The 23,681-nt window shown below is 39.8% G+C and overlaps 1 protein-coding gene across 1 annotated transcript in view; it reads right to left on the bottom strand.

Moving 5' to 3' along the window:
* Nucleotides 1-21,422, bottom strand: part of camk1b (calcium/calmodulin-dependent protein kinase Ib) — a 48,633-nt gene extending 27,211 nt beyond the window's left edge. The window contains exons 1-3 of the mRNA XM_085353979.1: nucleotides 21,389-21,422; nucleotides 19,675-19,687; nucleotides 15,428-15,541 (exon numbers count right to left, since the gene is read on the bottom strand). Of these exons, the coding sequence (XP_085210105.1) occupies nucleotides 15,428-15,541; nucleotides 19,675-19,685 (125 nt within the window). The 5' untranslated portion in view covers nucleotides 19,686-19,687; nucleotides 21,389-21,422. The remainder of the gene's footprint in view (nucleotides 1-15,427; nucleotides 15,542-19,674; nucleotides 19,688-21,388) is intronic.
* Nucleotides 21,423-23,681: the final 2,259 nt, after the last annotated feature.

Genomic DNA, 23,681 nt, shown 5'->3' with positions numbered 1-23,681 from the left:
GGATGAATGGGTTCTGTGATTTGCACTTCAGGACCACAAGCTAATGTCTCGGGACTGGGGAAATCAAGGGTTTCAGCTCCTGGGTGTCCCACGACAGGAGCTGCCACTAGTTTAAAGCAAACGGGGCTGTGGCCTGTCGTGCAGCAAAATCAGCCTGTTTCTTTCTCAACTCTGCATGCTTTTCTCGGACAAGTGTAGGATTAGCGTCATTTGTGCAGCTTACTGCAATATGATTGTCTACCCCACACTTAAAGCAAAACCATGCCCTAGGTGTGCCAGGAACTTTAGCAAATGTCTGTGAGTTTCTGGTGTTGACAGCTAGAGAATTTTTGGGCTCATATTTCTCAGGTTTGGTTGAATGTCTTTGGCTTTGGACAAGCATTTGGACTTGTTTGGTCAACTCGGCTATTTGACTTTCAAGCTTGGCAGTTTCATTTGGTTTTGGGTTCACAGATTTGGATTTAGTGCTTACAAGAGGTTCAGTACTTGGGGTGGTGCTCCTTGGCCTTTGAGTTAAAGTTAACTGTTCAACTTGCTTTGTGAGTTCATTGACTTTTTGTTCGAGTTTCACAGCTTCACTGTCGGTTGGAGTAGGAGTCGCAAGTGGCGCTTGGCCAAGGGTGGGCATACTAAAAACCGAGTGTGCATGTGCAGCAGCTTTTGTTGCACCCAAATGTTTCTTCATGCGGTCCAACTTGGCGAAACGACGCTCTTCCTCAGTCCTTAACATGAGGAGAAGCTCCGAAAATGAGGGTGGAAAGCTCTTTTTTGCTTCAAGCTGGAGACTTACTATCAAGCTTTGGTCCCAGCAACCTCTAATGAATTGCTTAAGAAGCAGTTCATTTACATTTGTAGGAGGGGCTCCCCCTCTAGAAATGACTCGTGTGAGAAGGCTGTGAAGACGGTTCAAGAAGGCAGATGGGTTTTCTCCGCTGTTTTGATTCGAGCCAAGAAAGGCAGTGTAAAGCTCTTCACCGTCCTCAACAACTCCAAAGGCTGAATCAAGCTGAGTGACATAAGTGCTTGGTGTCGCAGTGACCCCCAGAGGCTTTACAATTTCAGATGCGGGGCTAAGTAAGCTCTCAAGTATCTTCCTCACTTTGAGGGCATCAGTCAGGAAAGGGTCACTGAGTAGAAGATCGACTTGGGTACGCCATGTCTCATAGTCGACTTCACCGTTGGGCCATGGAAGTCGGCCTGAGAAGGTACGTATCTTAGCGTGAGCAAGGGGTGCGTGACTTGGCTCATTACGAATAACATGTTCAACCACTACTTTCTGAATATGCGAAGGGTTGTAGATGCTCTCGTCTACATGTACTGGACCAGCAAAAGTGTCAGTATGTGGGCTGAAAGCACTTGTGGGTTCTACGGGTTCACTTGAATCAGTATTGGGAATGATGTCAGCTGTCGTATTAACGTTATGGTCAACGGGTGATCGTGTCTCAGTCTGGGGGGTAGGGCTGGCCTGCAATTCGCCTTGGAAAATACTGAGGAAGCCTGCCCTCCCGCTGCCCCCCATAAACTCAAGTTCCTTCAGGTATCTACGGGCCACTTCCTTGCCCATTTCTTCTTGGGTGATATCTCTGACGGTTTTGGAAACCCATTTCACTGTAGGGTCTAAAGGGCTGACAACTTCCCCTAAGGTGGAAGGGTCTATCTTTAAGATAGCCTGTTCAGACTCATACACTATAAGTGTTCTGCCTTCGGGCTGATGTGGCTCATCAGGGACCCTGACAATGTTAGAGATCTTACCATTGACTTCAAAAACATTAGTTATATCATGTTCACTACGATGTCTTTCAATACCTGTAATAAGCAGGGTTTTCTGGCTATCAACTCTAAAGTGTTCACAAAGGTCAAGTGCCATTTTCGAAAATAAACGTATCACTCAGTGTGTCATATGAGTTGGAGGTAAAACCACTATGCCAATCTCCTGGCTGGCTCGCCACTAGTTGTCACCCTTTTTAACTGAGTAGTCCAAAATCAGTCAAATCCACAGTAATCTGTCATACAAAGTCAAGGAAAAAAACTATATTTGGGAATCTACTCTTGTTGGGTTCAGTTAGGATCGTAAGGAGACTGGCAGTGGTAACTCAACTTAAAGAAGGAATATCCCTCCACTCAGAATGAGACACTGACAACAACTTAAAGGGAGAAAAGTGATTTGAGTGTATTCAACATTTAAATGCTCCAAAACATAGACATGAACAAAACATTTAGACCATTTCAAACATGTAAATGTCAACAATGTACAACATATCACTTAAAGTGTCCATAAATATATTAGGTAGGCTGTCCTTTTCAGTTCAGTGCACTTAGTATTCAGTGTTCTTAGTAAGTGTTAATTGTCTTTAGTCACAGGTTTGCTTTTTGATGTTAAGTGGAATCAGATCTGACCCAAAAAAAAGAAAAAAGTAACAACATAAAGTGTCCTGAGATCTCAGAAAAAAACGTTAATCCAAAAAAAATTGCAAATCGTTGTATCCTACCACCCTCCAAGGAAACAGGTGGCCTTCAGATTGAGAACGTCCTTTCTAGGCACCTCCAGTGGCATCCAGTCCTTAGATGGCACCGCTCGGTCCTTGCAGCAGATTTCTACCACGTAAACAAAAAACCAGCCAGGATATTCTTCATAGAAAACATTAATTCCGTAGCGCAACACGTTACAGGACTGAATATCCACACAGCTTTGCGCATCTAGCTCCATGCAGGCGGATGCAGTGAAAGAAAGTCACCACGCACGCGCTATGGTGCATTCACGGTACATGGGGAAAACTCAGCATTTAACAAAACAGTAACACTTCAAATTAGAATAAAAACAGAATACAATTGGCAATAAAATAACCATGGGTTACACCCTGATATACTGAATGCTCATATATACATCTACCTGCTAGTAAAGATTATGTTCAACTATAACTTAAGATATTGCATGCAGAGCAAGTTGCAAAAAAGCAACAAGAAATTTCTAAAACTTTTTGACATGGAAATGCTAAGTATATACATACATTTAGGGAAGATTTACCCTCAAAAAGTGCACTGTAAAAAAATCAAGTTGGTATTTTGCATTGATAAGCTGGTCCGGCTGTTTCAGAGATTCAGGATTCATCCAATTCCCATGAAAAGACAGCAGCAAGGAGAATTTTATGATTTGCTCCAGAAGCTGAAGCTGTATCATGAATGCTTTCGTACATATTTCAGGAAGTCAATGGGGCAGTTTGAGCTCCTGTTGGCATAGTTGGGACCACAACTGAGGAGCCAGAGAACTCATTTCAGAGAGGTGATTGCGCCTAGCTGTTTATCTGAGGTAAAACAGTATTAAGTTAATATTTCCATATCATTGTATATTCACTACCGATGTGCATGTTAAGCCACAAGGACTCTTGTGGCTTAATATAGTGGTCTGATTACTAAATATTTTACGTGTCCTGTGTTTAAAGGCCTTTAAAGTCTTCACTAATTGATTTTATTTTATAGCTTGATTATTTATGGATTCTGACTCTCTTTGGTAAACAAATTAAATTTCCAGCACGCACCTCTTTGCAGTACGCCATTGGACAGGCATTGACAAAAGACAAAGTAACAAGAAGCTCTACCCAGCTAAAAAAAACAAAAACACACACACACACACACACACACACACACACACACACACACACACACACACACACACACACACACAGAGTAGTTTGCTGGTAGTTTGAGTGTTGAAAGAGATCAAAAATAAAATTTAAAAAGGAATGAATATTTGCCATAAATTGGCCGGAAAAAGGACAAATAGACATAAATGGTTACTCTTGGTGGATGTTTACATAGCTCACTGCTATCTAGAGGCCTAAACTCTGTTACTACCAGAGCTTTAGTATCCATTTAAGATAAAAATAGACCCAACTTTCCACTGTTTAAACTCCACTTACTGGCAGGAATTGCTTTGAAGCACATACATGAAAACAAAATCCCCCAATCAAATCATATAGCGGAGTATAATTAAGTTAGACAGCAAAGAACACGCATCCCTAAGGATTTCTTGGATTGGAGATAATAAGCGCATGGAATGTCTTTTCAAGCCAGTTTGCTGATATGTGGACAGCTTGAAATGTGAGAAATACGGACAATAAAGGATTATAACAATGGAGAAGGACTGTGGGAAGATGTACATGACAAGCCTGCGAGTGTACTAAAAGCTGTTAGGAGGATATATTGCTGTGAGCAGATGGAGTTGCCTAAGTGGGCCAGACAGTGGGCATATATGTGTGTGTGTGTGTGTGTGTGTGTGTGTGTGTGTGTGTGTGTGTGTGTGTGTGTGTGTGTGTGTGTGTGTGTGTGAAGCTTGTCTTTAGTTTTGTACTTAGTTTCTCACATCTGCATTTGGAGCCTCATTTTGTACCACCCTGAGCACAAATGTATTTAGCGCCTTACATGACATTGTGAATACCATAAGTACTGGAATGTGTGTGCAGTCGTGAACTGGCAAAGCACTGCAGCAATTTTGATTATTATTTATCTCAAGCTTTGAATAAACAAATTCTTGCAAAATGAAAGTCAAAGGGTTAGTTTGATACCGTCAAACCTACTGCAAGTTTCATGCAGTCATCCAGGAAGTGTCTGTAGCACTCTGCCAGTGGTATTAAATATTAATCTCTCCACTTAGGATCTACTGATTCAGAGAGAATGTGCAGGCCATAGGGAACTTAATGGGACACTTATCACACTTACTGTGATAGGCCTAGTGCATGTCTCGCTATTTAACATTTTGCAGTACTCAAAGTCCCACAATATAGTTTTTCATCGGGATTACGATGAAACATCTGTTTTGGCTTTGTGTGTATGTGTGGTAGTAGATGGTTTGAGCATATGTTTGTAATTTTTTGTGGTTCTGTGCCTTTATTTAAGCACGCAGGTAGTGCAATAAGCAAGTGTGTGGGCGGGTACATCTGCGCAGGGCTTAGTGCCTAACTGAAGCTGGATATTTACTGTAGCCTGTTAAACGCCCAATATCAAAAGTTGGTCTTGCAAAACTGTCAGCCACATGGCGGCCACTGGACTTGAATCTCACATGGACCTTGGATTAGTTTCTGTCTATTGCTCAGGGTGAAATGTGTAATCCTGATTCTGAGAGGCGGGTGAGAGGAGAAGGAGTGGGGAGGCGGGGATTCTTGCTATTAATGTCTAACCTTTTAAAAAATGAATTTGCAATTGTGACAAGATACGGGGGCAGATGTGAACCCGAAAATATTTCTGCCCTGTCACACATACCTTGGGAGAAGAGAAGAGCATTAGAGCTTTTATGATAAAAAATTAAATGCAGTGTGCTTAAGATGTTGCCTTTCATCTCATATCACATAATAACAGCGTAGAAAGAAACAACAAAAGTTGCTGCAATTAATGTGATTTCTTTTTAAGTGCATAGTGTGTTTTGTTTTTTATAAATAATTACTTACCTCCGGTGTGTGTGTGTGTGTGTGTGTGTGTGTGTGTGTGTGTGTGTGTGTGTGTGTGTGTGTGTGTGTGTGTGTGTGTGGATTCAGGAACTGCAGGCTATGCCATGCTGAGTTGCAGACTTCTGTTCGAATTAGGTCAGGGCAGGGCTGAAGGGCTGAAGGTGCCATAAGCAGGGATGGATTTTGAGGATTGTGCTGGAGTTGGAAATAGTTCTAAACTGTCATTGTTCCAAGGAATGGTTAAACTCCACTGATCTGTGCTATGGCTGCTAGAGTGTCTTAATGAATGCATATTTAGAATGCAAAAATCTGTCCCACTTGATTACTATTTTTGGAATTTGAAACTGAAAGAGCAGCGAAAAGACAGAATAAGCCAGAGACACTATTACAAGGACACAGTAATGTATTGTCTTGTGCTATGCTTTACAGTACTGGAGCAAAGCCCCATCCACCTTCTTCCTTTTAATATCATCTATTCTGCAGCTCAGGCTCAATTTAAAAAAAAATAAAGAAAACCAGTCTTCTTTTTAAGCTAGCTATGAGGTGATAACGTTACAGAAAAATTTATACTTTGGGGGTTTATGTGAAGATTAAAAACTGACGTTATAATAAGCACTATTACAGGAATACGATGGGATAAATATGGTGGTAAATGAAGAGATGGGAGAGTTAGGACACAGACAGAAAAAAAGAAGCACGGAGAGATGAAAAATAGATGAAGTGGGGCAGCTCTCATGCTGTGAGATTCATCTGCTCCATAAAGGTGGCTGTTTCTTTTGTCTGAACGGCTTTGTTAATCATCATTTTGAATTCGTTTGATTCAACTTCACACGCAAATGCTGTAGTAAAAGTGAGTCTGTGCTTATTTTCCTTCAAACTCCATGTGTGTCTGAACCTCCACACTACACTTTAGACTATAAATATGTTGGCATAGGGATGTGTGGGGTGATTGCTCACTTATTACTTGGAAATATTGCACAACACAGCAACGAAGTAATAAATTGCAGCAATATGGATTCAGCAGCATCATCCAAATTCAGACAATATAAATATAGTAATTATGTATAGGAACTGTATTACTTTACAAGATTATGGAAATACTATGTAAACACAATATTTGTGGCAACTAACTGTGGTTGAGGATGTAATACACACTCAATTTCTGGGCAATCACTTTCATTTGCAAAGTGACTGCACAGGTTACCTAATGAGATGCAACGTCCAAACAACTGCAGTACATCTTGGACTCACTTCAATCCCTCTCTGACAAATTGGCAAAGAATTCAACTAACTGCCATCTAATTTAAAAATACAGATCGCCAATCAGGTGCAAGCAACCTGACTCAGTAAGAACCAATGAGTGCAACTTGTCTACGCTGCAAGTTGCTCGATTCCGACTCAATTGATTGTGCAAAGTTGACATTTTGCAGTTAAACTGGCCCCTACAGCAACTACGTCACCATCTGAAGAAACTTCTTTCAGCTGTTTCCTTATTTACGTGTCACCACACTAGATGGCTCTTCATATTTGCATATCCCCCCAAGGGATTTGTGTCTCCTCCCAGTCTTAAAACAGGGACCATGTTAGGCACATGAGTGGGCCACTGCACCACAAAGCCACAGTATCATTAACTGTGCAGGGATTTCTGAATTTTAATTTCAAATCTCTGAAGTTCTGGCTGCACTAAATAATTAATGTGAATTCCTGTGTATGCAGGTAGCAACAGGTTTGCAACATACCACAACTGATTTGTGATTTTTGCAGTTTAATCACAAACACAATGCACATCTGTAATCTGATCCCATTCAGCTGCAAACTGGCCACCACAGTCTGACTCTACCTCGTTGCTGTTTATCACTGCCTTGCTGGGCCAAAGTCACTTTGAAGATGGCAACTGACTGTCATCGAAACAGTCATTTCAATGACAATGAAACTTTGAACGGGTGAGTTCAAGATCCAGACAAAGGCATGTCCCTTATTTACTATAAGATTTATATACTATAAGAGAGGTTAGTACGTGTTTTAGAGACCGTGGTCTCTCTAAATCAGAGTTGTCAAACATAATGCCCAGGGGCCATAACTGACCTAGTAAAGACTCCAATGCGTTTTTTATTTTTGTTTGCTTGTTTTAAACAGCTTTTCCTACAGGCAGTAAGCTAACAGAACTTTTTTCTGTAGTTTTATACATTTATTTATGAGTTCTGACAGATTTTTGTCATTTACTACGGCAGCATTTTTATCCTTGTAGAAAAACTGAGCTGTACTGTTGAAGCTGCACTTCTTTTTCTGATAATAAATGGGATTAAATGCGTAGTTAAACATCTTTACACTGACAGAAAGGGGAGTTTGGCTGAATCAGCCCACTTAAGCTCAAAGTGGGCTGAATGTGGCCCATGGTGTAAAATGAGTTTGACTTTCCTGCTCTAAACAATAATATGATTTACTGTAAGCACATTTAATGCTACAGCGTGGTCAAAGCCTCATCTCTGGTCATGCAAATCATCGTCATTCACAAATGAAACTGTGCGTAAAAGTGCCCAAATAAACACACTCAGACGTATGAACATTTAGTGCTGAGTTATTGAACCTTCCACTCAGGAGCAGAGAGCCCTTAGACAGAGAGGCAAATCAGTGTTAAAACCCATGTAATAGCCCAGAGGCATGAGTATGAGGTAACAAGTGGAGCAAAAGGTTCCTCTTTTCACTAACAGATTGTGTCCCAGCACTAACTGTTGATTCTGTACAACAAATCAGCAAAAATCTTGAATCCAGCATTTCACTGAGAAACATCAGCAACACAGTTTCATATCACAGAAATACACACTGATGAAGTTAAAAAGATTAGTATCTCATCCATCTAATAGACACTAAACAATATAAGTTCACTCTGAAGTCTAGCACATAAAAATATCTGTGCTCTTTGCTTGGTAAAAAGAGAAGAGAAGTGATGAATGGATCCTCTTTCATTCTCAGAGTTGCCAAGTCAAATGGGGGGAGCTGAAGGTCAACAAGAAATAACAGAAATAGAGAGGTTTTATTGATTATTATAATTATACTGCATGTGCCTATAAACATACACAACGGGGCAGAAAAGAAAAACAAGTGTTGAATCCTTTTACTCTCTGTGCCTCTCCATCACCCCCGCATGTACAAAAACACAACTCTTACCAAATCAATTGCAGCCAATAGCAGATCCTACAAACAACGAGGGCCACTGGGTCACCATAGAACATGACTGACGAAGACAGGCAGTGGCCAATCCATCAGCCATAACGATTTTAGATGATTACACCATGCACCCCTGCTTTTTCTGTCCACTTCCTCCTATAGCCAGTCTCTTGTTGCTTTATCTCCTCTATGTTTTGCAATGTATTCTAGGCTAAAAATACCAAGAATTCCGCCTTACTGCTCGCGGCATGAGAACATGTGCAGCCATTTAAATGTCAAAAAAGTCAGCATGGTTCATTTGTGCAGTTTATCATCACTAAAGAAATCTCAAAGCCTGTGGCAAAGTGTGGGAACATTTCTTGCAAAGAGATGTTTATAGGCACTACAGTGAAAAGATCAACATCTTAACAACAGAAAGAAGGGGAAAAAAGTGAAATAATGGAGGACACTGGGATTCAAATGACATAATAGGTCATCTAGTCTTTGAAACATAGAAACAGTTTCAAATAAATAACTACTGACAGCAGATTCACTCATATTTTCTATATTAAGTTGAAAAGGCTCTATAATAATACATTATACAATATATAAGATATTTCCTATTTTCCAAATACAGGGCCTGTGACAATGAGCAGTACACCCGGGGCAACATGACTCATGACAAATGCTTACCAACATATTGTAGAGAGAGCAGCGAAAGTCAATATTTGAAATAAAAGGTTAGGAAAGTACCAGCAGAGACAAGGAAATTCAAACTTCTCAGTCAAAAACATCTGAATATGTATGCATGACTGCATACACACCAAGCCTTGCACACCTACCCTTGTTGAATTCAAGGTAACTGTGACAAATGCTACTTTTAATATTACCAGATCTTTAACTAGAAACGTAACTGTAATACTCTATATGTGATTAACAAAAGCCCTGAAGAGGATCTGTGGCATTATGCTCAGCTGTGTGTCCTCAACCCTGCATAATGAATGCTTTAATTTCAGCTGAAAATCAAAGGGCAGCAGGATACACTGGGATCCCCCATCCAACACTGAACACAGTTTGAAACCAGGAAATAGAGAGCAGGTGATAGAGATGTGGAGCCAAAAATGAGGTTGGCTTTCTGACAGCCGAGATCCAAGTTTTGAGTTGGGTAGGACAAATAGAAAGAGAGAGAGGTTGGGGGTGTTAACTTAAGGGAGGATTTAAGTTGATTGCAGTACCATTGCTTGTTTTTATTAATCCCCATCTGTTTTGATTACTGAAACATGTGCCTGCAGCTGGGGATTAACCAAATGCAAGCAGCTGTTATGTGGTTCATAGGACTGATGCACTGATACAACACTTATATCAGATACTGATCAGACAGCTGGATGGGGCATTTGTAACAACACAAAACTCTATGGGGCTGACCTAGAGTACTGTGCAATAGGGTTGAGCTACCCCCAATTTCTTTATTTTATTTCCAAGGAGCCAGACTTTCTTGTAATTTTGAAAGTGGTCTTGGCAATAGCTTGCAGAAGTTTCCCTTTGGAGACTGGCTGCTTTTTCACTCATTTTCAGTCCAATTCTTGTACCTGACTATTTTCAAAGCCACTTAACACCGACCTATGAATCATATAATATAAAAAGGCTCCTAACTCGAAAGATGAACTAGTGTTGTTTTCATAAAACGGATAACTTAGCTAGGACGTGGCTGTCAAAAGGCCATTTTTTTAAGGATAGCAAAATGGGAAGAAAATGTTGAGGTATGCCAAATTGCACAATAACTAGACTAACTAGACCAAAGGGTCTGATGGAGTGATGAATCCAAATGTGAAAAGTTTTTTTTTTTAGTTCTAATTGTTAGTATGTACAAAGGAGGTCAGGAGACAGCCATCTGTAAAACATAGTTGAGCTTCTGTCATGGTTTGGGGCTGCATTTCAGTCAGCGGTGTTGGAGATCTTGTCAAAATTGGTGAAATTATTATAAATTCAGAAAAGGAACACCAGATTTTGAGACAAGATGCAGTATCATCAGGATACCATCTGACTGACAACAGCCATTTCCATTTCTCAAACACACTGCCAGTGTAGTAAAAGCATACATGGAAGGACTATTCCTGAAGGACTATTCCTGAAGAGTGCTTAAAGAAATTACCAGAAAGCTTGGTTAAGAGAGGTCAGTCTGTATTTAAGAGTAGAGGTGATCGTGCCAAATACTGATTTTCAAGTTCATTAGAATTATATAAACTCTGTTTTACCTTATATATACCATATTTCCATGCATGTTGATACACATTTCCTTAAATTATTGCACCTATTTTCCAAGCAAAATATTAAACAATATATTTTTAAGAAAGGTGACTTAAGAGTTTTGCACAGCGCTTTATTTAATTCATTTCTATATTTAATAGGTTACTCATCAGAAAAAAGTGCACCAATAGACATGGGTCAGGGAAGTGACACTGAGTATTTCACACATGCTACGCTAGAGCAGGGCGATATGACCAAAAATATTTATCACGATATACATTTGAAAATTTGCGATAACGATATAACTGACGATATAATTGACACTAGACAAAATACTTTACAACTCCACAATTTTATTAGTGGAAAAAAAAACATCAATGTATTTTCACTTTTCACAAGCAGCTGTTTTTTTATGTGCATTAAAGTTATATAATATAAAAAATTAACAGTGCAAATGGAAATTCCTTGCTGACAGTTTAACCAAAAGGCATTTCCAGTGGAAATTGGCCAACATTGGCCAACATATCCTCAGCATAACCAGTTCCACACCAGTGAAGTTGCAGCATTTTTACAAACCAATTCTGGTTCATCCGTTTCATTCAACGATGCGCGTTTTACCCATATTCTATCGCGATATTTCATTTTCTTATCGTTGCCCAACATTATACCAGTATTACCGTGAACGGTATGATATGGCCCAGCCCTATGCTACGCCACAAGTTCTGGGGTTTTTTTTTATAGTTTGTAACTGACTAGGTGATTTCCAACAAACAATGGTCAAGTGAGTTGGCCACAATAAAAGGAGTGTGCTTTCCATTTCAGCTTCGCTCTCTCTTTCTCTGTTAACATTTTGGATGTTGCTATATTCGATTTTACACTTGTTAGGAAGATTTTATAGTGCTTGCAGTAGCATTAGTAAGCCATCAGCTTCATTACACTCATCTATACCTGTCTCTCTGTCCAGCTACACTCCATGTGTGTACAGAGGGGTACACAGGGGTAAAATGGAAAGCAGAGAAAGAGAAGAGAGACACTAGCAAGAGCGTTTAGGACAGCAAGCGCAAAAACTTTGATCAACATCAAAAGTACAATTTGTTTGTGTGTACCATTGTTTGGTATTATTTTGATCATAAAAAGCAGTTCAGTACATTTATACCATTGCATGTACCTGTTACATTTGCTTTGTGAAGTTTGAAAAAAAGTTTAATTTGAACCTGATGCTGCTTGAAAGATAAAAGAATGATTTCCAGTCTTTACCTCACAGTGAGAAACAAAGCTTGTTAATGTACACTGGAGCTGTATCAGTATTCAGTATTGGCATAAACCTAAAGCCAAGGTATCTGCACTGATACTGCAACAGACCAAGCATCCTAAAGTGCTGGGATAACTGTGTCATTGAAGACCCCTGAAGGAAATAAATGTGACATATATAAATAACAAGTCATTTAAATACACATTTGATTATTTTGCATTTACTGAATGTTTTTGCAAATTCAGGACAGGTAAATTGATGACTAATGTTTAAGACTAATACTAATGGTTTTACATCAGTGACCACCCCGATCATGGTCAAAATATGAGCAAGGAAGGTTCCAAAAAAAACCCAAACAAACACAAAACGTGTGTAGAGAAAGGTATAGAATCGCATCAAATTTTCTGTGTTTCCATTAAAAAAAATTTAATTTTTAATCCGATTCACAAAGCACACACATGAACCCGGTGGTGGATTATTAATAGCGAATCAAAAACTTTGTTTCCATAGTGACTGTTTGAGTCCATTATGGAAAGTGTCTCTTGTTGTTACCAAGACAACAATCCAGCAAAGGCAAATGAATGTGGCAAACAGCTGAGTGATGCATTGAGCCGGTGATCTCTCCATAAACAAGCTCAGCCCCAAACCGGGGGCAGGTGGAGAACTAGAGGGATGACAATAAGAGGGTTGAAAGGATTTTCATGTATGTGGCTGTCAACCAGGCTCAGCTGGTTATATATATATGTATTCTTCATATTATGATTAGGTTTTGAATATGTTTCTACTTATGTCAACTCGTGACACAAAAGGAGCAAGGGGAGGTTTTATAAACTCACAAAACCAGCTAGCTTTCACCTTGTATTAGGTTTCATCTAAGTTCACAGAACTTAATCCAAAACTAACAAGGATGTGGGTGTATGGAAAACACGCTTTAAGCAAGACACCTTGGACAAACATCCTGTCTTATGACACTCGGCATCCATGCTTAACGAGCTTATAACCAGGAGTTATTCTAGGCATTAAGTGTTACAAGTATGCATGCACAAAACAGTATAGGCTTAAAGGGGAAAAATGGGATCCAAATTGCTAAAGTAATTTTGGGAAAACATTTCATAGTGGGAAAGACAGTGGGACTATTTGGACAGGAGGACGATCTCAATCCCAGCATGACCTCTGAAAGGCAGAAACAGTCTTGATGTCAGAATAAATTATATTTTTATAAAAGCCAAATCACATCAAGATTTGACTAGCATACTGTGTGCAGCTACAACAGTGGGATTCCTGCATACTAGCACATATAGTGTAGCTGCGCTTCAGATACGTCAGGAATGATTCAAGTTTCTATAAATGACAAACAGCGGGGTTGCCATTCAAAAATCAAGCATGACCATTTGAGATAAAGTGATAATCACAATCACACCCATGTGAATAAATCCTAAACTTAATGTTTGTGATTTATATGCTATGTTTTGCAGGATTTAAACATCTCATGCTATGACTTATTCATGAAAGAAGCCACTTTCACATTTTTTGTCCCATGAAATAACAAAAGCAAGAAAGTATAAATCAATTTAACATTATGTTCTATGGGAACAAAAAAAAACAAACTAGGTCACATTCACAAGTGAATCACACTAAGACATATTAAGTCATATAACACAGGCACACACGCACGCACACACTTTGAGAGATTACACAGCAAACAGATCATTAATAAGGGGACAAGCACAAATCTGCAGCCAGCTGAACGCAGGACACTACATCCAAAAATATTTCAGCGATATAGCAATCTTGTCTGCAAGTACTGATAATACTGAATGTAGGCAAAGACTGCTGGTGGTTTGATGAAAAACAGCTTAAATAGTTTTCAGAGCAGCCAATCCTCCTTCCTAGTGTTTCACACTCACCAGCGACACAGACGTAAAAACACAGTGACAGACTAAGAAGTGAGAATCCAAGTCTGTTACATATTTTTATGTGTCACTAGTCTCATATAATGACATATGTGCTGGAATAAACAAAGACACTCAGCTATGCAGTTTGACTTTATGCTTTCTTAAACAGTGAGCCACACATTTACAGAATCACAGAATCACTGTTACGTAAAACATGTTTCCCAGTTAAACAGTATATTACAGGGGAATAGAGAATGAAGTGTTCCTCATTTGGCTGTTCAGCAATATAAAATAGTGATAATTTGTTAAGAGGTCCTTTGGCTTAACAATCTTATAATATAAGAATAAGAATAATCGAAGTAGATCAATAGATTACTTCAGTATTAATGCTGATCCTTCTCAGGAGTATCATTTTGGCCTTTCGTCGACACTACATTAAACAGGTTTAAATTTACGAGGCTGTGTGTTTATCTTGTGTACTGACTAAGAAATACACTTCTTTAAGAGGTCTAACATTGTATTCATTTGCACACAAGCAGCAGCTGATCAGCATCTCAGTGTAATGCTTTGTGGCAGGATTGTTGACACTGGGCCAGAGAGGTAGATCAACAGGATACCGGTGACACGGCAGTGTTCCTCATACATAGACTTTACTTGGGCAGATTGCCATGGTATACTGAAAACCTCCAAATCATATTTGATGACCCTTTTTTTTTTAATCAGTCTGAGAGAACAATAACATCTGTTACAGGGTTTGTCATACATCCATTTATTTATTCAGCTGCTGATAACCATATAGACTATATACGCAGCAGATAAATGTAGCCACTGACCCTGACAAGTGAAGACAAACTGTGGGAGACTAGATGCTGGGTAAAAAAACAAATACAAGTAAAAATCAGTGTCACACACAACAAGTAATTGTGAGGTCATTAGCTAAATTCACGGGCTTTGATCAGATGATTTTTCTGAAAATAAGTCCATGTTTGAGTAGATATAATACTTCAAAGAGAAAAAGGCAGGTGAAACAAAAGGTGGAACACAAAACTAAAAACCTGACATTCACAAGAGCGCCCAGCATGAAGTTGGCTTGCAAAAGGCAGCCCTTTTAGGCAGATGGTTGCATAACACCGCGTATGGGTGCATCATTTGCCTATTCAATACATTCACGGCTGAGTGCCCTTTACCAACTATGGTTTATACATTCTTCAAGCAGCAACACTTACTAGGTAATTACATGTATAATGGTTTTATAAAAAAAATGAAATCTAGTGTCAAGTATATATTTCTGGATTTTGTCCATGTGAGACAAGTGAATAGACAGGCATTAAAGAGCACACCATTTTTGCACTTCATGGTTCTGCAATGTCTTCTAGAGTGTGACAAAGACATCTCGTAAACCAACAGCACGAAGGATTTCAACACTGTGGCAAAGACACACTTACGTGCCCAGGACGTCTTTGAAGTCATACTTCTCCTTTATGTCCGTGGTCTTCTTTTTCCAGGCATGACAGTCCTCATCCAGCGGCATCTTCTTGTTGGGACGCTCAGAAACAATGCTAGTGAGGAAAAAGGGGGAAAGGAGAAAATATTCATAAATATCGGCATTTAACTGCCATAAATACTTCACTGATAGTTCAGGGCTCACATCTCTTGTGCTTTTTATTGCAAATCTATTTTTTACCCTTATCAGTTAGATTAAACATTTCATATCCAAATGTAGGTCACATTACTATGTGAGCATTATTTCACTGTGTTGGGAATATATTAGTTGTTTAGCTGATTTATTAGGGTGTGTATAAGCCAGGTGGGTGTCTGTTAAGCCACTTTTCCACTAGAATCCACATGACTCATCTCAACTTGGTTTTTAGGTTTTTCCATTAGGTGATAGTACCTTATACCAAGTACTTTTTAGTACCTACTAGACCAGGTTTCCAATCGAGCCAAGTCGAGTTGTGATGTCAACAGACTCCGTGCCACTGATTGGTCAAGGAGTGACGGTACTGGATGAGTTATGAGACCGACTCCTTCACAAGAATCATACCCGCCATTTTTTTATCCTGGCAACGAGGGAAATGGCTACACACAACGCCCGCCACCTTCTCTGGCCCTCTTCTTTCACACTGAGTATGACAAAAAGTCATAGACCAAGCAGCAGGTATACCATCACCTCGATGTCCTCCACTGTATGGTGTGTTTGTGTCTCATACAAATGAGATCACAGACCTTTCTACAGCGCCTTTCAAAAACTAACCACACTGAGTTGCAACTACAGGCAAACCATTGCAACACTTTGTTACAGCAACAGCTGCATGTTTCTGTTGCGTTTTCACACAGTCAACATTGTATGGCATAGGACTCTAAGCACAGGGCCAGGAGAGAATTGGTCATTTACACAAAAACACTGGTAAATATCTGGTCACGGTTGCTTGTGTGCTGGTGATTCCTTTTAAGTGGTTGTAACATGTAGCATATGCAGCGCTATAAAGCTTCAAAATGGCAAACAATAAAGTTCACTTCCAACTATATAGAGATGTTGTGAAGTTACATCAGTGCAGTCATGTGCAATACAATTTATAATCAGCAAAAGAGGAATTCATTGCAGACAGGGCCAAAAGCCAAGTCTTGTATCTGCCAGGTTAGTAAGTAAACCAAACAGTGACCTGAAGCAGTTCAGTTGCTGCTGTATGTCCTAAGTACATAACTTCAAGTGCTTAACTTCTTACCACTGCAGTTGTATCAGAGCTGCATACAACTCTGGTTGTATTATGGATCCAGATAACATATAAATTTGTCATCCTCACGCAATGTTTTTTTCACAGAGCTGCAAAGCTGTGTTGACAAGTCCAACTTTAAGATGAGCCCCTCTGAAGAAGCACATTGTTATGAAGAACTGAAACTCAGATGTTTATGCTTATGAAACGTGTGTTTATCTATTTAAAGTTGAGCATCAGGCAAGTTAGGTGAACTCAAATAAAGTCAAACAAAATTAGATTCACACTCATATACCCGGCCAAGGTATTAAGCCCTCCATAAATACCCTTCTACCATTAAAAAGTTATAAATGCAGCTCTCATTGAAACAATGTTTGTTTCTTCCTGTTTTCTTCTCACTTCATTTTTCACACCAGAAGTTAACTTTCAGATGTTTGTCCTCACCACACTTTGAAGAGTGGGAGGGATCACAGAGGACCCTGCTGTCACAGCTATCATAATCTAAACCTAGAAAGTGCCTCAAGATCTCGAAGACTAAAATAGCCCTGTTCATATCAGCATGCCTCACTCCTCCTCTGTTCCTGCTGCCTGCCTGGCAACTTCACAGTCTGTCTATATGGGATGATATAACATATTGTTCTGGACTGGGCCAGTGTTGTTCTGCTAAAGGCGATATAACAGCGCAGTTAATCATCTTCCAATTAGTTCAGAATCAGCTCATTTTAATGCCGAGAGGCACTGTAGCCATATAAACAAGGCGAGGCTTAGCACTGCAGTTATCTCAGAACAAATGGTCATGGCCTCTTCTAGCTGCAGGCACTGATTGGTGTACACGCACAGTAGCATGAATTCAAAGATTTTTTTTTTTCCCACGTGTGTCCAGGGGTTTTCACATGATCACACACATACAGACGCACACAGACAGGCGCAGCGACAGTCGTGTTACCTTCACTAATGCCAGAAGTTGGCTTCATACATGTCGCCATGGAAACCCAAAGGCGCTGCTATGGTATCTGAGCGTCTAAATTGCTTTAGTGTCTAATGGCAGGTGGCAGCTAAGCTGGAAATCATTCTGGTTACTTTGACGGCTGGCTGCGGTGTGTTACCTTTAGCTTGAATATATCAAAATAGCCTGCTCAGACATAAAGTGCACATATATGCACAGGAAGAACTGTTTCATTTTAATCTACAGAGTAATTCTCAGTGCTAATTTTTGTATGTGTTCATGTTCAACTTCCGATATAATCTAAGGAACAAACCAACCAAATGAGCCTGTCGGAACAAAGCTTACCGTTAACATTTAAATACATATGAGTCATTCTACACCACATCATTTGGTGCGCTATTTAGAGAAGATGAAGTAAAAAGGAAGTGTCTCTAAATTAAACATGAAAACCAGCATGCAAAGTGAGGATAGTTGTATAAGGAAGTATAGTTAACCATGTGTAAATACTTTACTGATACATCTGATGTTGCACAGCCTGTAGTCCTGTAACTACTGTGAAGAATCAACAAATAATAAAAGAGCAGACTAACTGAATTCCCATGTGTATGCTCACCACCTGTCTCTTTCTATGGAAACTGTGGATTCATTTAGCAATTTTTACTTTAATGTTTTCCTTACAAAATAACCTGGAGTAACTTCAAGTCAGGACCTTGAACCTGCACTGCCAAAACAACTACTTAAAGTTGATATGTTGCAATCATTTCTACCATCATAGTTGTTTCTTGGCCCCAACCACAGAAGCTTTGCATGATTCACTGTTCAAAATAATCCTTGTCTATCGCATTGTAGGATTTGGTGCAGCCCCTCAGTTTGTCCACATTCCAAAGCACAAAGTTATTGCTCCACTACCTTTAAGCCAAAACTCTTCTGATTGACTACCTGTTGCAAACAGAAGGTCTGAGCTGTTGAGATGATAACTCTCTTTTATTTACAACATACAGACCCAAGAGCAATCTGAAGTCTGAGCTTTTGGTTCACATGGATCATTTGTACACGTGCTTTTTGAAAGTCTGGCATTTAACAGTATAATATTATATAAGAAATATTTATTTATTTAAATATATATAAAAGATATATTTTATGAGAACTATGCAACTACACAGTCATGACCCCTTGATTGTAAAGATGTTCGTTTTCTGTATACAAAATGGTTGGGTTGCATAATAAAAAGCTACAGTAAAACATGACTTCCATTAAGAGACTAAACAATGAATTAAACAACTGAAAATAAAATTCTTCACAGTTCTGAAAGGCTTTGTATTTTTTAATCCCCCTAACTGCATAAGAGCAAAAGACTTTTGAGAACATGAAGCCAGAGGAAGAGTGAAAACACCTCTCACATGCTGCTTGTTTGTAGCATCTCACCTTGCTCATATGGAAATTCATGTTAATTCATGCACTGAGAAGAAGTGACATTGAACATCAAAGTCATTTTTAATCCATATATGCGTCAACCTTTTGTTGCCAGTGGTTGCATTTTCTAAAGGTAGCATTACGCAGCAAATGCCAACATGCACCTAAACCTCCTTCACAGCACTTTTATATCAAAACAACACATTTCAAGCCACTGGAGTTTAATCCAGTTAGACATGAGCAAGGGTGTCTGTTGTTTTTTTTTTTTATTAAAAAAAACAAACAGGCAAATGCTATAAACAGCAGATTAAGGTTCATGTTTCACACACGCAAGGGCAGAAAAGGCCAAAGCTTAAATATGTGGAAGAGTAGAGGAAAGATACATGCATGGTATTGTATGAGCATAAAGCGGATAAAAAAAAAAGCCCTTCAACGTCCACGGATGGCATGACTTTGGCCAGTGGGACACGATAAGCTGCTCAATTGAGTAAATAAGCAACAGGACTGAAGAAGCTGGAGGTTGGAAAAAAGCACAATATCATAGTCACATTCCCTGAGAAGTAGGTGACATGCAGCATTCACCCCCTGTTGAAGAATTAGAGAGAGTTGCTGTACTCACTGGTTTCCCATTCCTGTGATGCGCAGTGGACAGAAGAAACACACACACAAACACACACACACACGACGACAGTTAAATGTGACAAAATGGCACGTGCAAAAAAGCTCTGTCCGGCCCTGCTAAACCGTCTCTCACACTCACAGACACACAAACACACACATGAACACACCACAAAATAAATGCAAAAGACTGAAAAAAAGAGGAAGTAGAAAAAGTTAAATTAACATTTAAGGAGACAGAGCTCTGCAAATAACTTATTTGGCTTGTGTCTCTATAACGATGCAGATAAACTCCAAATTGGTTCTGTTTATTATTCTTCTGTTTTTTTAAAGAATAAAAACTGATTTTGGCTCAGCTTAATCACTATTATTCCATACTTCTCCACACCATCTATGGCAAACTGAGGGGAAAATATGCTGCCAAGTATGAACAAAAAGTCAAAGACATGTCCAAGGAATGCATTCCTGTTAAAGCAGACAGAGTTCACTGAAAGCTCACTACACTAGTGCAAAGAGATGATCTTTCAGTGATTTTAAAACCTTCAGATGAGTCTGGCTATGTTTTTGAATCAAATTTCATAAACCTACCCCCAACATGTTTGGTTATTTATCTTGATATCTTTATTATCTCTTTGGAAAACTAGTGTTTTTGTTTTTGAGGAATCTAGTTTTTTTGTTTCTGAGAATGTTGCGCACACTGACAAGGACGAAAGACACAGGGGGGGGAAAGCAGCTGCTGTCAAAACAAACTAACAAACTCCATTCACATATTTCATACAACAACAACAAGTTTCATTAGGTCAAACACTTGACAAAGACCTCCGCAGATGTGGGCAAGCTCTTTTTCCACAGGGTGCCAAGTGGAACATATTTAGAAGCATAAACACAGACAGTGAAAGAGAAGAAAGAAGAGCCAGTTTGTGTTTCCCAGAGTCAGAAAGCAGCTGTCAACTGAACGCCATGGAGCCCATCCATACCTGCATATCAATCAACCGACCTGCACCCATCTGCTTCCATGGCAAACACATTGAGATTTTTCTAACAGCAGTGTTGATTGGTCATCTGCTGTCAGTGACGCACACCAAATCTCCTCTTAAGGCCAGCTTATCAATGATAAGAGGACTTCTTAGTAGAAGAGGTGAGGAGGTGTGTGAAGTGTTAAGAAAGTGAGAGACGTGTGTAAAGAAAGCCACAGAGAAACAGAAAGCAAATAAACGACAGAGACAGATGGGGTTACACTCAAACTGCTTTAAGGACTTCCCGGGGAAGACGTACAGTGTGATGTGTTTTTACTGATGAAATCATTACAGTATTTCTGATTTACAGATTAATAACAGGGATCCTTCTGGCCTAACGCTTTTTGTAGACATACCATAAGTTAAACTTGAGCCATTTAGATAGATATCTACCTGTATATGGTTTCAGTGAAAGAAGAAGAGGATAAAAAGCGATCACTTCAGTCTCTAGTATATTCCATGTCAGCATCTGATCTTCAAAACAGCAGCTTTAGTTACACCGAGGTCCTCTCGGAGTGAATGGGAGGATATAACGTGACCCCGGCTGCTGTTTATGCTTCAGCAGCCTAAAACGCTGAAAACGAGTTATTTTTAAAAGTCGTCAAATCTCACTTCAGCTGTTATAAACACATTCCTTCTACGGAAAAGTCCTTACAGGCGATGTAAATGCAGCCAAAGTGCCCGTTAACGACAGCTTACCTCACAGAGAGCTCAGTGGGGGAGAGCAGCTGTCCAAACCCTGACGAGAAATCGCGCTCAAGCGCCTATCTGCTCTTTGTCGGAAGGGGTGGGAGTCAAAATGAAAGTTAACGCAGTGTCTCCCTCCTACCTGAAAATGTGCTGTCACGAAGGTCCGGAGTCTCTGCCTGCAGCCCGCCGCCTGTCTCTCCTACTCTGAGCGCTCGCGCTGAATCTGCACGCGCCAACCTCCACCAGCAGGGTTCCTCCTGACGTCACCTCAGGGCAAGGACGGACACAGTGAAGCGGACCAATCACCGCTCTAGCAGTGTGGCGCATAGGTGAACGGCTCTGTCTCACCGACGGTAGCTGCCTCCTCCCTCTTTCCCTCCCCTCACTCGTGACTCCCACACCTGTAATAAAATGCTTGGAGGCGAGAACACCTGTATCGACGTGCTGTTTCGATAGTGGCTGTAATAAACACAATGTGTCACGGTTTTTATGACGTTAACAGCCAAGGTGCTGTGGTTAACAGACATCCAGGTGTAGGCTAGTTAGGTATTATAAGCTCTAATAAGTTTAGATAAATACTTGTGACATGCACACGCTGAGTGGTGTAGCCGCTTTTATTGGCCTGCTGTCACATAGAAGTGCGACAGTGTTGCAATAAAATAATCGTTATGTTTGATCAAACGAGGGTTGCTTTTTTTGCTAGACATGAGCAGAAGCGTGTTTCAAAGGGGGTATGGGGTGTCACTACCCCGCCTAAAATATAATGTACCCCACCCCCATCAAAGCCACTGAACTAGAGTGATGTTAATCATAAAATCCCTAACACCATCGGATAGCACCACATATAGGACTAGTAGGAATGTTACTTACATTTAGTCCAAGTATTCTACTCCAGTTTACTGGGCATGTTGCTTACAGCAAGTAAAAACTCATGAGTTTTAAAATTTGCTTCCAACTCTTCTGCCTGTTGTTTCATGAAACAATAAAATCAGTGACAAACCAAATTTTTAAAACTGAAGCCAAAAATAAATAAACCCATACAATTTTTTTTCAGTACCATGTGCATACACTCTGTCCTGTGCAGACACCTCTAAGCTGAAATTGTGCAGTGTCAGCTTGTACAGGTGTAGTGCTCCATCTAGTGGATTACATAACCTCAAACAGGTCAAGATCATTGCAAGCTTAAAGTGGTCTTCTTGGAACTGAAACACGTGTGCTAACACACAGGATGTTGTGTATCAGTTTATTTGAACCTTTTTTTAATCATTGTACCCTGTCCATCCCTTTATGTTTCACAATGGAATCATAAAACGCTGTTAAATTGCTCTTCAGCACCATCTAAGCTTGCATCCTGACAAAGAGCCACTGGTTTTAAATTATCTGAAGTGTCTTGAAGTTCTCACTCATTGCAGATGTCAGGTGTAAATTTGCATTTAAATGTAGTTTTCTCTCTGCTGATACAAAGCTTAGACCTATATTGTTGGATGTGGGATTTAAACATTAAAATAGGATATTATATGACTTGTTATAAAGGGTTCATAATTTCCATGCCATAGCAGAAATAGTACATGTATAACTCGTAATTTTAATAAAGAAAGGTTACAGCCAATGCAGTGGTCCAGTGTGCTACCAGTGGCGTCATCAAGGGAAAACCCTGTCTCCCAATATGTTTTTTTAAACATACAACGTTTTGCTATTATGTAAAGAAACAAGAAACAAATAATAAATATTTCTTTTTAGATCTTAGAAATTTTATTTGACTTCTAATTTGATGCCTGTTTTGTTAAAAAAAATAGTATTTTGTTTCGTTATTCATTTTATTTGTATTTTTATGTATTTATTCGTTTTATTTATTCAGTCATTTTTTTATTTCAGTTTTTAAACATCTACATTTGTAATTAAACAGGTCACACGTCCTCGGTGGCTTCTACGCTTTGTATTCTTCTCTCAAAGGGTAGAAGCGTGAATTAAGGTGCTTTAGGTGAACAGTTGTGCCACTGTCCCCTGAAACGCATACAAAGCGTCTCTGCGGTGAAGGTGCTTCTTGTTGTGACTCCAGGCACTAGGTGGCGCTGTGTCACAAACTGAGCGCTCCTTTCCCCCCTCTCACCTCATCATCGGCAGTGAGCGACCAGTTGCCTAGTGACGAAAAAACTGTGCAGCAGGGCTGATTTCCTGCGTTTCCAACATCTCGTCGCTGGCGCTGACCTAGGGGGAAGTTTTTTCTCCCAGCAGATTTGTTTGCGTCGCATTCACAGCAGGATGCGGGACTGAATAGAGCTGTTACGCTTGACGGGAGCTG

This window comes from Diplotaxodon limnothrissa, linkage group LG5 (genome assembly GCF_057381915.1).
Source record: "Diplotaxodon limnothrissa isolate DT_005_m linkage group LG5, D_limnothrissa_male_GT1.1, whole genome shotgun sequence".
NCBI classification, from domain to species: domain Eukaryota; kingdom Metazoa; phylum Chordata; class Actinopteri; order Cichliformes; family Cichlidae; genus Diplotaxodon; species Diplotaxodon limnothrissa.
This window is presented reverse-complemented; position numbering and strand designations above follow the sequence as displayed.